The sequence below is a fragment of the Mytilus trossulus genome, chromosome 11, assembly GCF_036588685.1.
Source record: "Mytilus trossulus isolate FHL-02 chromosome 11, PNRI_Mtr1.1.1.hap1, whole genome shotgun sequence".
Taxonomy (NCBI): domain Eukaryota; kingdom Metazoa; phylum Mollusca; class Bivalvia; order Mytilida; family Mytilidae; genus Mytilus; species Mytilus trossulus.
In genome coordinates, this window is record NC_086383.1 from 70,465,576 (window position 1) to 70,481,957 (window position 16,382).

At 32.9% G+C, this 16,382-nt stretch overlaps 1 protein-coding gene across 1 annotated transcript; it reads left to right on the top strand.

The window, feature by feature from the left end:
* Positions 1–11,603: 11,603 nt before the first annotated feature.
* On the top strand, positions 11,604–15,914 carry LOC134690275 (uncharacterized). The gene is made up of 3 exons (XM_063550251.1): positions 11,604–11,607; positions 12,453–12,782; positions 15,655–15,914. The coding sequence occupies exons 1-3, from the start codon at positions 11,604–11,606 to the stop codon at positions 15,807–15,809; spliced, it is 489 nt and encodes a 162-aa protein (XP_063406321.1). The 3' UTR covers positions 15,810–15,914.
* Positions 15,915–16,382: the final 468 nt, after the last annotated feature.

Below are 16,382 nucleotides of genomic sequence, written 5' to 3' on the forward strand. Positions count from 1 at the left end.
TAAATTTTCATAATTGTGAATTATGACAGGTGTGAATCGGTTTAAATTGAATTGAGCAATTAATTAATGTTTGTTTTACATATTTGGTCAATGAAACATTTTGCTTTTTATAGACGTGCAATAAATAAATGCCGATTCTCGACACAGGTAATCACTAATGTGTAAATATTTGATAAAAAGGTGTAAAAATGACAAAGTTTGCAATGATTTTGACATCACATAAAGGTGTAAATTTTTGACAATTTTATTCGACACCAGGTGTGAATGTTTGTTTCAAGTGTCATGTCATTATAATAAGCATATGGTGTTCCTTTCTCTCGATGAGTTAAATAAAGGACTGCAATATCTTTCTATGCAAATTTCTATTTTTTAGATGTGTGATTTTCACCAAATTTCCTTTTAAATGTGTTAATTGTGCCGAAATTCGGGATTCATTTTCCTCAGAAGTTGTGGTATGATTGCCAACTCTCCGCCAGAGAAATATAAAGACGCATTTAAGTAGCAACGTTATTAGTTCAACGTTAACCCCTCAACAATGATCAACAATGTGCCAAATGCTTATACCGCAAAGCCAGCTATAGACCCGCCACACTCTGTATGTTCCTGTCCATAGCATGTAATTCAGTGGGGGTCGTTTGTTGTATATAACATTAGTTCTTCGTTCATTGTTTGTTATTGTCTGAATTGTCTTACATTTGTCATTTTGAGGCCTTTTACAGCTGAATATAAGCGGTATGGGTTTTGTTCATTTGTGGTATGAAGGCCAGTCGACATGCGACTTGGATTAACTTCTATGTCATTCGGTTTCTGGTTGAGAGTTGTCTCATTGGAAATCATACCACATCTTCTTATCTGTATACAAAAGGACTCTTAATGAACCATATAATTTTTGTCATTTAGCCTATGTTTGCCAGTTTCATATTATAAGTCTTTAATAAATCTTGATAATTTCAATACAATAAAAGCAGAATATAATGAACAAATATGAAATGAGAATTATACAGAGAATTAATGGAACAAAAAAGAATGAAGAAATAACGTGACCCTCAACTGACATCATAATTAATTTACTGTTATCGTATACGCAGACCCGTGGAAAGTACCTCAGTGTTTTGAGTGATTTTGTGTATGCATCTACACCAGAATAATGCAGCAAATTACTTCAAGTTGTATGTAAAACCAAGACATCGTAAATTTTAACTGAGGGACCGTCAAAGGTCATTTCTATGTGTTGTTCAATTTAAATAAATAGGACTGTCAACAGTATTTCTTTTCAGTTATACCGGTGTACTATAAAAAATATGCATGCATTTTCACTATATATCTTAAATTACGCAGTACAACTCCAAAAGCAGTAAGAAACTACACATATCAGCAAACCTTCAAGCAAGTTTCAACTGTTTGCAATGAAGGTTTAATGATCTAATTGTTTTAATAAAGATAAGTTTATGTATATATAAGAAGAGGTGAAATAGTTTTTTTTTGCGCAAATGATAATAAGTATTTTGAACACAAATGGCGCAAACGTAGCATTGGCACACATGAGTTGTAATGGGAACGTAACAAAGGCACTAAGAAGTTGTGGCGCAAACGTAGCATTGACACACAGAAGTTGTGGTGCAAACGTAGCATTGACACAAAGGAGTTGTGGCGCAAACATAGCATTGGCACACAGGAGTTGTGGCGCAAACGTAGCATTGACACAAAGGAGTTGTGGTGCAAACGTAGCATTGACACCACAGGAGTTGTGGTGCAAACGTAGCATTGTCACAAAGGTGTTGTGGCTTACGTAGTATTAACACAAGAGTTGCGGCGCTAACGTTTTATTTGCACAAAGGAGTTGTGGCGCAAACGTAGCATTGACACTCAGGAGTTGTGGTGCAAACGTAGCATTGACAAAAAGGAGTTGTGGCGCAAACGTCGCATTGGCACAAGGGAGTTGTGGCGCACGTAGCATTGACACACAAGATTTGCGGCGCTAATCTATTATTTCCCCAAAGAAGTTGTTGCACAAACGTAGCATTGACACTAAAGAGTTGTGGTGCAACCATAACATTGGCACACAGGAGTTGCGGCGCTAACGTAGCATTGATACACACGAGTTGCGGCGCTAACGTATTATTTGCACGAAGGAATTGTGGCGCACGTAGCATTGACACACAATAGTTGCGGCGCTAACGTATTAATTGCACAAAGGAGTTGTGACACAAACGTAGCATTGACACACAGGAGTTGCAGCGCTCTTGAGTAAATTTGCGACTTCTTGTAGAAAATTTATTGGTATCAAGACGGAACGAAAAGAAATATTGAATATATTATTGAATGTTTTACGTCCAGTGACAAATACTTAATGAATGATCAGTTTGAGAACAAAGTATGCAACAGGTTGGTGAGTACAATGGATGAAGGCCAATATTTTCAACTGATAATAGAAGTCATCGGTATATATGTTGAGCAAGGCCCTGATTTTCGAAAGAATCTTAGAACTAAGATATATCCGTAGAGTGTTTTAAACATGTTTTAATAATCCTCATTGATGTTTTTGAAACCTTGTAAGGTTAAGATAAGCAATAATTGTATTCGTAAAATTAAAACATCGAAATACATGTCTTAAGATGAGCCTATGATGATTTTATAAGAACGTGTTTACTACCTATAAAGTGATATCGATACAATTTTATTTTGCTTGGCCTTTTCATCCTTTTAATATTTTTATTTGTTTAAATATGAGGGCCTTGGTGTGGAGTCCTTGATTTTTGTCCTCTTTAATTATTGGTATTAATATTATTGGTATCCTATCTTTATTTTGGACCATTTGACTATAGTATTGATCCATTGTTCGTTATTCTTTAAACCCAATCGAGACCCTCATATATAGTCCTAAGTCATGCAAAGGGATAACAATGATCGTTATCAGTTTATTTGTTTCAGAGAAAAAAAATTAAACATACACCCCCTTTTTTTAAAAAAAGTTTAATGGTCATATAAAGTCTAAAGGCAAATTGGAAACGGATTAATTTAAGTTGCAAAACTTGTTTCCCAATCAACGATAAATAAATATGTTTAAACTTAACTAAAGACGTATAAATGATCGTTATGTATGTTTGCCTATGGAACGCCATAGCTGTCTTATGTGTCTTTTTTATTGCTTTTCTATTATAAGATGGTGCTTTTCTATTATAAGATGGTGCTTTTCTATTATAAGATGATGGTTTTCTATTATAAGATGATGCTTTTCTATTATAAGATGATGGTTTTCTATTATAAGATGGTGCTTTTCTATTATAAGATGGTGGTTTTCTATTATAAGATGATGGTTTTCTATTATAAGATGGTGCTTTTCTATTATAAGATGATGGTTTTCTATTATAAGATGGTGCTTTTCTATTATAAGATGGTGCTTTTCTATTATAAGATGGTGGTTTTCTATTATAAGGTGCTTTTCTATTATAAGGTGCTTTTCTATTATAAGGGTCTTTTTTATTATAAGGCGGTTTTCTATTATAAGGTGCTTTTCTATTATAAGGTGCTTTTCTATTATAAGGGTCTTTGTTATTATAAGGTGGTTTTCTATTATAAGGTGGTTTTCTATTATAAGGTGCTTTTCTATTATAAGGGTCTTTTTTATTATAAGGTGGTTTTCTATTATAAGGTGCTTTTCTATTATAAGGTGCTTTTTTATTAACCCCCAGGGGTATAAATGTGCATTTCATTAATAAATAAATAAATAAAATAAATTAATAAAAACTTTGAGCTCAAAATATTGACTTGAGTAAGTTCACCAGCACACTACACCAGGGTTTTCGATATCACAAACTAGTCAAAACATTTACTAAATTTTATCATCGGTATAAAGACATCATTCGTAAATATAGCTCAACATGCAGACTTTTTATACGTTCAGGTATTTCACATCCAATTTTTTATGGAAATATTCTTTGTAAAGCACAAAGGTGTCAGTATTCACCTCATAAACTTACAAAACCTTTGAATAGACTTATTAAGAAGGGATATAATTACGATACTGTTGTCAAGTCATTAAAGATTGCATATTTTGGCGTTAATATTGAGTCACTGATAAGGTCTTTGCGTCGGAACTAAACACATTTATTATAAAAACAGTTGTTGGCATGACACGGGTTATGTTCTTCTCATATATGTTATGATGGTATGATACTAAACCCCTTACGGGAAGGATTGTGCCTGATGTTCATATGATGAAATCATAATCTTTCAGTCAGTTTAATTGAAGTCTGGAGCTGGCATGTCAGTTAACTGCTAGTAGTCTGTTGTTATTTATGTATTATTGTCATTTTGTTTATTTTCTTTGGTTACATCTTCTGACATCAGACTCGGACTTCTCTTGAACTGAATTTTAATGTGCGTATTGTTATGCTTTTACTTTTCTACACTGGTTAGAGGTATAGGGGGAGGGTTGAGATCTCACAAACATGTTTAACCCCGCCGCATTTTTGCGCCTGTCCCAAGTCAGGAGCCTCTGGCCTTTGTTAGTCTTGTATTATTTAAATTTTAGTTTCTTGTGTACAATTTGGAAATTAGTATGGCGTTCATTATCACTGAACTAGTATATATTTGTTTAGGGGCCAGCTGAAGGACGCCTCCGGGTGCGGGAATTTCTCGCTACATTGAAGACCTGTTGGTGACCTTCTGCTGTTGTGATTTTTTATTTTGGTCGGGTTGTTGTCTCTTTGACACATTCCCCATTTCCATTCTCAATTTTACTGATATATATAATAAAATATTTATTACATGTATTTAATTGACACCTGTCGTAATCACTAATCAAGCAAATGATCATGTCATTTAAGTTTTCACACCTGAAACATCAAATACATTTAATTGAATTAACTTATATAATCAGATGGCAATCAGAATCCAAACAAAGATTACAGTGAATTGAACTTTTTATTAAAGAATGCCAAAACTGGCTCTCTCTTTTTTTTTAAAGATAAAACTAGATAGCTGACATGGATTAAATTAAAGTGAGACCACCAATCTGCCGGTATCAAATCATTTGAAAAAACAACAACAATGTATTCCAATATGACCTTTAACATCGAAGAAGTAAACTTGCATTCAGTCGTGTTCAGACACTTTACAATAGAAAATAAAGGACGGGCATCGAACACAAAGTTACTTTTGTATAATACTGCACTGTCACTAACTAGTCTGTCACTATATTTAAATTTAAAATTGAGGCAAAATATATTCACCATTCGGTGAGGGGTCTGGCGGTCGCTCAAGACCCCCAGAAGCCTTGAAAAAAAATACGCAAAGTCGTGCATCCCGAGAGCTTCTCGGACTCTTAGGAGGCACATTAATTGAGTGTCCTTTCCCTTGGAACCTCAGTCTCCAAAAACAACAAAACACCAGCCAGGTTAAAGACATCAGCCAAGTTGAAAACACCAGCCAAGTTAAAAAATACCTCAGTCAAAACAGAAAGGTTGTATAAACACCGAAATCTACTAAGATTGAGGTATGCTGATAATGGCAGTCAAGATCATCAGATACTTCTTACTGACAGTCAACCTTCTGTGAAGAAAGAAAGTCCTGTTAATATATTTAAAACCAAAGACCTAAAATACAATTATAGATGTGCGAATCTCTTCATGTATCATATATGTCTCTGTTAAACACATCGGCGAATGTGAATTCAGTCCGGTCAACTTTTTTAGCAGAAACATATTTGTTTTTACTATAAATTTATATTTTCGTATAATTTGTTTTTAAATCTCACAGATTCCTGAATTACTTGGACAATTATTGTCAAAGATATTAACACTTGTTGTCGACAAGTTGAATATATGTACAGCGTATAACGACAAGTGTGAATACCGTCCGGTCAACTTTATTTGCTCAAAAATATTTTTTTTCACTTATTTTGTTTGATTTTCATAAAATATATTTTAATATCTTTAAGGTCTACAAATATTAAACCAATCTACCGAATAACAAAAAAGTTATGACTATTTATATCTCGTCCGGTAAACCGTCTTGTCACTATCCGGACAATCGTCTTGTCATTAGTGGTTCCCCACACTCCCGGTTAATCACGGGAACCACCATCACATAATAAAAAAGCACCTTATAATAGAAAAGCACCTTATAATAAAAAAGCACCTTATAATAGAAAAGCACCTTATAATAGAAAACCACCTTATAATAGAAAACCACCTTATAATAGAAAAGCACCTTATAATAAAAAAGCACCTTATAATAGAAAAGCACCTTATAATAGAAAAGCACCTTATAACAGAAAACCACCATCTTATAATAGAAAAGCACCATCTTATAATAGAAAACCATCATCTTATAATAGAAAAGCACCATCTTATAATAGAAAAGCACCATCTTATAATAGAAAACCACCATCTTATAATAGAAAAGCACCATCTTATAATAGAAAACCATCATCTTATAATAGAAAAGCACCATCTTATAATAGAAAACCATCATCTTATAATAGAAAAGCACCATCTTATAATAGAAAAGCACCATCTTATAATAGAAAAGCAATAAAAAAGACACATAAGACAGCTATGGCGTTCCATATTTGCCTGTCCCAAGTCAGGAGCATGTAAATTCAGTGGTTGTCGTTTGTTTATATGTTACATATTTGTTTTTCGTTTATTTTTTTACATAAATAAGGCCGTTAGTTTTCTCGTTTGAATAGTTTTACATTGTCTTATTAGGGCCTTTTATAGCTGACTATGCGGTATGGGCTTTGCTCATTGTTGAAGGCCGTACGGTGACCTATAGTTGGTAATGATTGTGTCATTTTGGTCTTTTGTTGATAATTGTCTCATTGGCAATCATACCACATCTTCTTTTTCATGTTTTCAATTTTTCCACAATCATTGGGTTTTCCACGGAACTCGGAAGTTTGTTGCTTTAAAATGTTAAATGCTTGCTGGATTAAGATGTAAAATAAAAGGGCAACCATTTAACTGTAAAAAAAAAAGGGGGGTATTTTTTCTGAGTCAGATTTTTTTTTAGTTTTCCAACGCTATCAATAAGGTTAAAAAATCAATATGTATCACTATATTAATGTATAGCGGAAATCTTGATTTAGAATATTTTTTTGTCATTTGCTGGACCAGAATATTTTTTCATTTAATTTTGAGGATCAGAATATAGGTTTTTTTTAACATTACCTCTTTTTTTAAGTTTATGGTCATATAATGTCCAAAGTGTTTACAATCATTTAGAGTTTTCCACGGAGATCAGACGCTTGTTGCTTTTCAATGTAAAATCTTACAATTCTAATTTTGATATTCCCGTATGGCTTTAACGTCTTTTTGGCAGTTATAAATTAGGCTATCATGTCAATTGTTTAAGCAAAACATTAACTGATTTAAAACATTTTCTGATGTAGATCCTACACGGAACAATCTTTCTCGAATTTATCAATATTTGTCAGACGTATTGGAACAACGCATTAAATAGATAGTTTACAAAGTGAGTTTGTGGCTTAATTTGTTCTGATCTAATTAACGTATACATTTATGAGAAAAATCATTTCTTTGTTCGACTTAACGTTGATTGAATCGGTATTAGTCAGCAAGGAAAGATGGAATGAATGAGTGATAGATTTTAGTTAGTATTATAGTACCGGTATTGTGTCCGATTCGTTTGTGGCATGATTATTGAATCATCATACTTTAAACCGGGAAATTTTCGCGCCGTCTTTATTTCGCGATTTTCTAACACAATCGCGTTTTCCAAGTGGCCTATATAAATATTTTTGGAAAATGAAAAATATCTTTATCTTGAATCAACTTAAAGAGATAAGATCAAGCAGAAATCTTTACGTAATTACGGTTCGTTCGTAGCCTCGGATCCTTGCTCACAGCTCCATACCGTCTCGAAGCGGATGTTAAGTCAGGATAACAAGCTATTTGTTCTGTTCGTGGCATTGGGATCATGCCTCACTGCTCCATACCGTCTCGTAGAGAATGTTAAGCCAGGATTACAAGCTAGTTGTTTTGTTCGTTGCATGATTACCATATCCCTTCAAACATCCAATTTGTTTCGTAGCCTGGGATCCTGGCTCACTCCTCCATACCGTCTCGAAGAGAATGTTAAGCCAGGATTACAAGCTTGTTGGTCTATTCGTGGCATGATTACCATATCCCTTCTAACGTCCAATTCGTCTGTAGAGTGGGATCCTGGCTCACTGCTCCATACCGTCTCGAAGAGAATGTTAAGCCAGGATTACAAGCTAGTTGTTTTGTTCGTTGCATGATTACCATATCCCTTCTAACGTCCAATTCGTCCGTAGACTGGGATCCTGCCTCACTGCTCCATACCGTCGCGAAGAGGATGTTAAGCCAGGATTACAAGCTAGTTGTTCTGTGCGTTGGCATGATTACCATATCCCTTCTAACGTTCAATTTGTTCGTATCCTGTGATCCTGGCTCACTGCTCGACATGTTCATGGCACGGTTATCATATTTCTTACCTTAGATAGATGCATACCGCAAATTTAATTACATATCAAAAGATATGTTATATATCATCTCAATACGGCGGCCGTCCGTTATTTACGCCGAACGGGTTACATTCTCTAATTAGTCTGGACTTTATTCTTGTATTGTTTAGTATAAAGGATGTAAATAGCACATAATTTTAAACTATTGTTCTTAAAATTCACAGTTTTACCTGTATATAAGGTTTCTTAAAACTTAAGCACCACACCTCACTGTAAATATCTGTAAATATTTTAAAAACAAATATATCCCCAAGTGGGAGTGCTCCGATACATAACGGAGGAATCTACCTGAACAGAACAGAAAGGATATCGTATCCTCCTTTATCATTCGTCTCAACTCGGCCGATTCCGTACCCTCATCTAGCGGATTCTACCGAGGATTGCCGAATGCCTCCTTTATTTCACATAGTCACTTCTAAGAATTGTCTTTCGTTACAGGTCAATTGGGGCAAAAGTATGAAATGTAAATTCATTTGTAATGCAGTCTTATTTTCTTGTTCAAGTACTTTAAAAGATTAAGTTGCGAAACACAGTTTTAGGTAGGTTTCCTCTGAAATTCCAGGCGGCAAACTGGAAGCTGAGTTTAAATATCTGTCGTTGCTGTAAGGGGGAGGTATGGAGTGCTGGAAAGCGGGGAGGGGTCTGAACTTGTTTTTCTGTAAATCTGTACAGAATATAATTCATTGAAGTTTGTTATACCTTAAGATACCATTAAGCACTAATGGTGTATATGTCACGTTTGAGTAAGAACTACACGTGTGCACTTGAAAACAAGAGTAAGGAGAGGTGGAATGTCTATGAACCAACCAAAGATCAATGAACACGAACAACTTCAGGAAATCTAAATTGTTCCTGTTACGTTAGATTTGGTACCAGTACATTTAGACATTCTAGTAGATTTGTTTGGTATAGTTCTGGTTAAAGCAACTTGTAATGACTTATAAATTGGTTTTATGTCTTTCGTGTCCGTCAATTATGCAGTATACGGCTCCATTTGTTAAAAAGTCATGGTCACTGAGGAGAGTGGACTCAACAACTGCATGATAGATACTTATATGTATATAATGTTTGTTCTTTTGTTGTTATTTTTGTATGATGTATTGTGTTCATTTATATATACATTCAACCCCATTGGGGTATGAATGTGCAATTTATTCAATAAATGTAAATAATTCTACGCCATGAAACCTAAACGCGCGTGCGATATGATAGAATTGAAGATTAAAAAAGAATCATTGTAATTTAACGGTTTCAAAGTTCCATTACTACACTGAATTTTAACTGCTAAATGAAAAAAATGCCCTTTTTTCTAACAGAATACAGAAAAATACACAGAAAACACTTAAAAAAAAGTTTTACATTTTATTTTAAATCTAAATATAACTTCCAAGGGCAAACTTCATTTTCCTTTGACTAACTAACGAGCTTTTCTAATCCATTTTTCTTGTAGAAAATTATGCAACATTTTCATACATGCCACAAGTTAGATTCGTTAAAGAAAACCAGAAGATAATTAATTAGGCCAAAGTGATATATTTCTAACTTTTGCGTTCGTTTTCTGGTAGGCATACACAAAAATATTCAAGACATTATCTTTTCAAAGGAACATTTTCAAATATTTTTGATTAAATTTCTAAAATATTATTTGGTTCCAAATTAGGAGAAAAAAAAGCTGTTTTTTTACCGACTGTGAAGAGCTGACTTGACTCAAGAAAAAGGACAGCTAAGGTAATATATGCCTTAGGTAGAAAAGCCTCTAGTATTTCAAAAATTATTTAAAATTTTGTAAACAGTTAATTTATAAATATAACCATATCAATGATAATTCATGTCAGCACAAAAGTGCTGACTACTGGGCTTGTGATACCCTCGGGGAAATAAATCTCCGCCAGTAGTGGCATCGGCCCAGTGGTAGTAAAAACACTGATGCTTACTTTGTAGTTATCATTACGGAAAAGGTGGTAACATTTCATTACACATATTGCTACATTCGGAATAAATTTCCCACCATAAAACTATTATCTTCCATTACAAAGTGAAAAATTTGATGGATAATACGTGAAAAAATACCCTTTTTTTCCAATGACTCAACGGAATTTCTTTCTTTTTTGTGAATATATAAAAATTGACTGTCGTATTTTGACATTAATAATCTTTTATTTTCCGGAGCAAATTTGTTTACAGGAATTGATTTTTACACTGCAAACAATTAAAGAAGTTGGCTAAGAAAATCCAATATGGAAGAAACAGCAATATGTCGGTTATATATGGTAAGCCTATTAGATGATTGACTGGAACGAGTGAGTCATGGTTTTAATCTCACGAGAGACTGTCAATTCTCGCGTAGTCCGATAGCTGAATCTCAATTCCCGTGAGAATATCCTTAATGCAAATTGTTGCATGTGGAAATATGGCGCGGTTCAAAGAGCCGTCTGCTTGACGACCAAGATTGACCAATAATGGTCGTAAAGTGTGATTTGAAACAACAAAATGAAAATGTAAAAAAGCGTTATCAAATTATAGTAAATGTTCAGGGGGTTGTTTCAGACGATGGATTATGATTTATTTCCGATTATTGTCAGAAATAAGATAGAAATATATGGATATTATCTGTTAGGAAATACAATCAGAATTTGCAAAGATTGGATTCTAACAACTACAAGCATATGATATGATTTTATTTCAGATAAGGATAGTATGATGCTATATACATGTAAACTAAGGCTAAGCAAAACGTATATGTGTAAACGGAGGAGTCAGATTGAGGGTAGTCAGTTTCCCGGCCGTTATTGGAATTCTTGACAATATTTGAATGTTTTAAGGAGGGGAACAACATAGATTGAGGGTCTCTCATTTTAGTTCTTTTTATATTTTGGGTTAATTTTTTCTCATTTTTCCTTATAGTTTTGCTATTTATTCTCTATTTTTTTTAGCACCCAATTAATATAGATTCTTTGGTTTTTTTTTAAATAATTTCTATTCTTTATTTTAAAAAAAACATCCTATTTTATAATTTTTTTGGCCCATTGTTTAGTATAGCATTGGTCCTTTATTTTCTTTTCTTAATGGTTTCTTTTATTTTTTTAGAAAAATGGGTAGGTACGTAGAATTTTTAATTTTTGTCGTTTTTCTAACATATTTTTCTTCTTGCTACGTGAATAACAGTTCTTTATGTATCATTATCTCCTAGAATGTAATTTTTTTTTTTAATTTAGTGTAAATATCAAAGGGCAGTACCTAGGCAAAGAACATAACTCTCAATAAACGATTTATGTCAATAAAATTGAGAATGGATATGGGGACTGTATCAAAGAGACAACAAGCCGAGTATAGAAAAAACAACAGCAGAAGGTCACAAACAGGTCTTCAATGTAGCGAGGAATTCCCGCACCCGGAGGCGTCATTCAGCTAGCCCCTTAACAAATATATATACTAGTTCAATGATAATGAACGCCATAATAAACTCCAAATTGTACACAAGAAAATAAAAGTTAAAATGATACAAATCTAACAAAGGCCAGAGGCTCCTGACTTGGGACAAGCGCAAAAACGCAGGGTTAAACATGTTTGTGAGATCTCAACCCTCCCCCTATATACCTCTAACCAATGCAGAAAAGTAAATGCATAACAATACGCACATTAAAATTCAGTTCAAGAGAAGTCCGAGTCTGATGTCAGAAGATGTAACCAAAGAAAATAAACAAAATGACTATTATACATACATAACATCAGACAACTATTAATTACCTGACATGCCAGTCGCAGACTTCATTTAAACTGATTGAAAAATTATGTCGTCATCATATGAATATTAAACATTTATTTAAACCTATTGAAAGCTGCAAGGTAACACGCATTGATCATGCTGTTAGTGATTTTCAGGACATTTGGCCTTATTCCTTAAGTATTTGAAGTAGTTCGTGTAACATTTACATTGCAGGTGTATTTTCAAAGCAAATTACACTAAGTTTTGTTAGAAGTAAACAAATTGCCATAAGCGGGCAAACTGTGCTATTAATATGCCCATTTCGAAAACAAACAGACCCAATTCAATGGGAAAGACATGCAGTAACATACAGCGAAGATGAACATATTAATCCTAAACTAGATGATGCGATCAGAACTAGATTGAATGTTGAAGGAAACCATTTGCATGGGCAGTTTAATTTGCAAATAAGGAATGTTAGAAAGCAAGATGAGGGCAAATATACTTGTTTGACAAAAGTTAATGGAACTGGTGTAGAAGAAACTGTGTATCTGTATGTTAATGGTATGTAAAAAGCACGTTTAAAGATTTTGTTTAAGACAAGACATTCACATTCGGTTTATTCATATGAGAGGTCGGTCATTTAAAAACGTATCAACCGTATCATGTACGTTGCCATATATACGCATATCAAAAACGTATGTGATCTTAAGATTAAGACTATTATACGTTGTGCCTCAATTTTTTGAATCTATTGGAACCTGTTCAAAACAATCAAACACAAACTTTATTTATTCTTTAGTTTTCTATGTTGTGCCATGTGTACTATTGTTTTTCTGTTTGTCTTTTTCATTTTTAGCCATGGCGTTGTCAGTTTGTTTTAGATTTACGAGTTTGACTGTCCCTTTGGTATCTTTCGTCCCTCTTTCAATATTTCCGATAATAGTGTTTTGCAAAAAAGGGGATCTATCAACGACTTCTGCATGCATGATCTTAAAAAAGAGGGAACGTGCGGCAGTGAACCGAATATCTTACAAAATCCTTTTATAAAACACGTAAACATATTTCAAGATCTTAGCTGATAAAAAACAAAAAAATGTACATCTTATATACATGTAAGGAACTATGAAAAGGAAATTACCAAATGTGTTTACTTTGTTTTACTGCACTTCATTTCCATTCGTCAACACACATTGGTGTTGAAAAAAAACCAGTAACAAGTAAAATCACAAAAATATTGAACTTAGAGGAAAATAATCACATGTCAAAATCAAATAACAAAACGTATAAAAAAATAATGGACAAGAACTGTCATATTCATTATATAAAATAGGATTGCAATTCTTTACTAAAAATGTGATATATATTATCCACGTATCCACGTATGCATTGAACAGCAATACCTAACACCTACATCATACCTGTCAACCTATGACGATGAAAATGCAGGTCATGACCTGCATTGAAGAATCAAATCTCAGGTCATAACGCGTACGAACTTTTTCGAGCTGAATTTCAGTATTTATGGAACATTTTCTTATAATGTATATCAAAGATACCAAAACATCAATGCATGTTCACTTGGTTAAGTCTTTTAAATATATTAATTATTATTTCATTGCACTTTTAAAGATTTTTTATAAATTTGTGTAACACAGTCTTAGGTTCTTTACTTTTTGTGAATTTTTTTTCCTTACTTTCCTTACTTTTTTTTTCATCAAATAGTAGAATTTTGGTTTGAGACTACTGGATATGAAGCCTTCAACTTACCATCTCTCAATTGTCCAGGAAATTTGATTATGATAAAATATAGTAATACAGTTAAATGAAGTATAAATGTAAAAAATAATTTTCAACTTTTTTTTTTAAAGTGTATAAAGGTATAAAGATAATGGAAAGTTATTTTTCAATATGTATTTGAATTTTATATTTTTATGATTTAATCTTTTTCAACCATAAAACGTAAATATAAGAAATAATTTTGAATTGTGACAAATAAGGGGAAGTAACTCTAGTTGAAATATTATTGTAAACCAATAGGCAATTTATTTACGACCTAAAGCTAAGTTAATTGGTGTTAATTAACAGTGTGTTTGACACCAAAGCTGTCAAGTGAAGTCATGCACTTAATGGTTCATTTAATTTAACAGTTAACATTGCTAGATGAACTTGCTGTTCATGGAAGAATTACGAATTTGTCGGTATTTCAAAGGAATTACTTATGAAATCAATTTGAAGGCTAAGAAATACGGGTGAAATCGGGTCATTTTCGGAATTCCCGGGTAATTTCAATGACCCGGCGAGTGTCCCGGGTGATCCCTCAGAATTGTGAAAATCTCGGGTCACACCCGCAGAATACGGGTCAGTTGACAGGTATGCCTACATGTACAAAGTATATAATATCACTTATTCTTATTTTCCACCAACATTGATAGGAGTTCGATAATTTGTCATGGACGTTTCGGACAGGAAACAGAGAGTGCTTGAGTCGTGAAAAATATTAGTATTATACAAAATTTGTTATGACATTTTAGCAAATTTAACAAAAACAATTTCTGATCTATTTAAAATGTAAAATCAACACTTTTAAATAAAACTTTTAAAAAAAAATGTACATTTGAACTTTCTCACATTTGTTTTCTTATTAACTTAATATAGTAATTATTGAACTTAATAATTTGGTCAAATATGACAATTACCAAGCTTACTCCTCATACTGAAAGGTATACAGTGTGCTTTGTTTTCCTTAGCCTTCAAACAATGAGAACAACTCACTATATATTGCATGCATTCGAAGCGCTTTTATTGATCTGCCTTCATCATTGACACTCAAAGCCAAACATCCGAACGCAATGACTACTGAGATGAATATACTCTCGTGGCTTGAGTATCCATCAGATCAGTATCGATACAGTAATATAAACACTGCAAACAAAACATTATAAATTTCAATCATTCAATGCGTTTTTCTTGACTTGCCTTCACCAGGAATACTCAAATGTTTGAAAGGTAAAGACATGTAGGAACTGAAACAATTGAAAACCTATTTCACCAAAATGGACATAAAAAAAATAGCGAAATCCATTTAAGATCCATTTTGCCTGAGGAATTTGAAACCTTAGCTTCGTTATGATTTCTTAAAAACAATGTAAACAACACGTTTAATAATTCGCTTTTCTGGATTTACCTTCATCAGGAATGTATGAATAATCAAAAGTTTGTTGAGTATTATGTCAGTAAAGAAGTAATGACAAATTATGCGATACCCTCGCGTTTTGGTTGTTACTTTGATTTGTCTCTTTTAACTATTAATGAGATTCAAACATAGGTAAACTATTTTTTTCTGAATCGAATAAGACGATTTACCAACGACTAATAAACTGAAACATCGAAATATTTTATATATATGATTTTTTTAAAATACTATTAATTTCAGTAAAGCCATTTTGGACTACTGGTGATATGAATTCTAAAAAGGCAACAAATCATCGGACCACTGAAGAAATTATCAACGATTCTCAAACTACAATTGATCTAGTGGATAAACATGGTGGAAACTATTATGATGAATTATCTTATAAATGTATATAGTCTAGCATACAATGTTTTCTTGCCAACTTCCTTGAAATAAGCTGACATAAGTTTACAGAGAATCCAATTTTCAAATCGATTTATAAAACAATAAAATCAATGTAACAAACCAAACATTAAGAGAAATGCTATCAAACTCCATAGGTTTTGAAAAATATTTTTTGAATATTAAAGAGACATTCAAACTCACATGTACATTAAAAAAAATGGAAAAGCATGGTATGGCAAAAGTAAAACATTGTTTAACAATCAATATAAACGATGCTGTTAAATATTGGACTTTTTTACTGTTTGAAATCGTATTTTACTGTGTACATGAACTCTCTCTCTCTCTCTCTCTCTCTCTCTCTCTCTCTCTCTCTCTCTCTGGAATGTAAAAATAAAGTTAAAGTAAAACACATTAGCATTGAATAAATGCAACGTATTGGCCTCTTTTTTAAAAACTCAATTGTAAACTTCTATGTAGAAAGTAAAATCACAAAAAATACTGAATTTGATTGAAAGAATTATATCAAAATGGTTAATTAGGTTTTATAGCTAGTTAAACCACTTAATTGAATGACAGTCGTATCA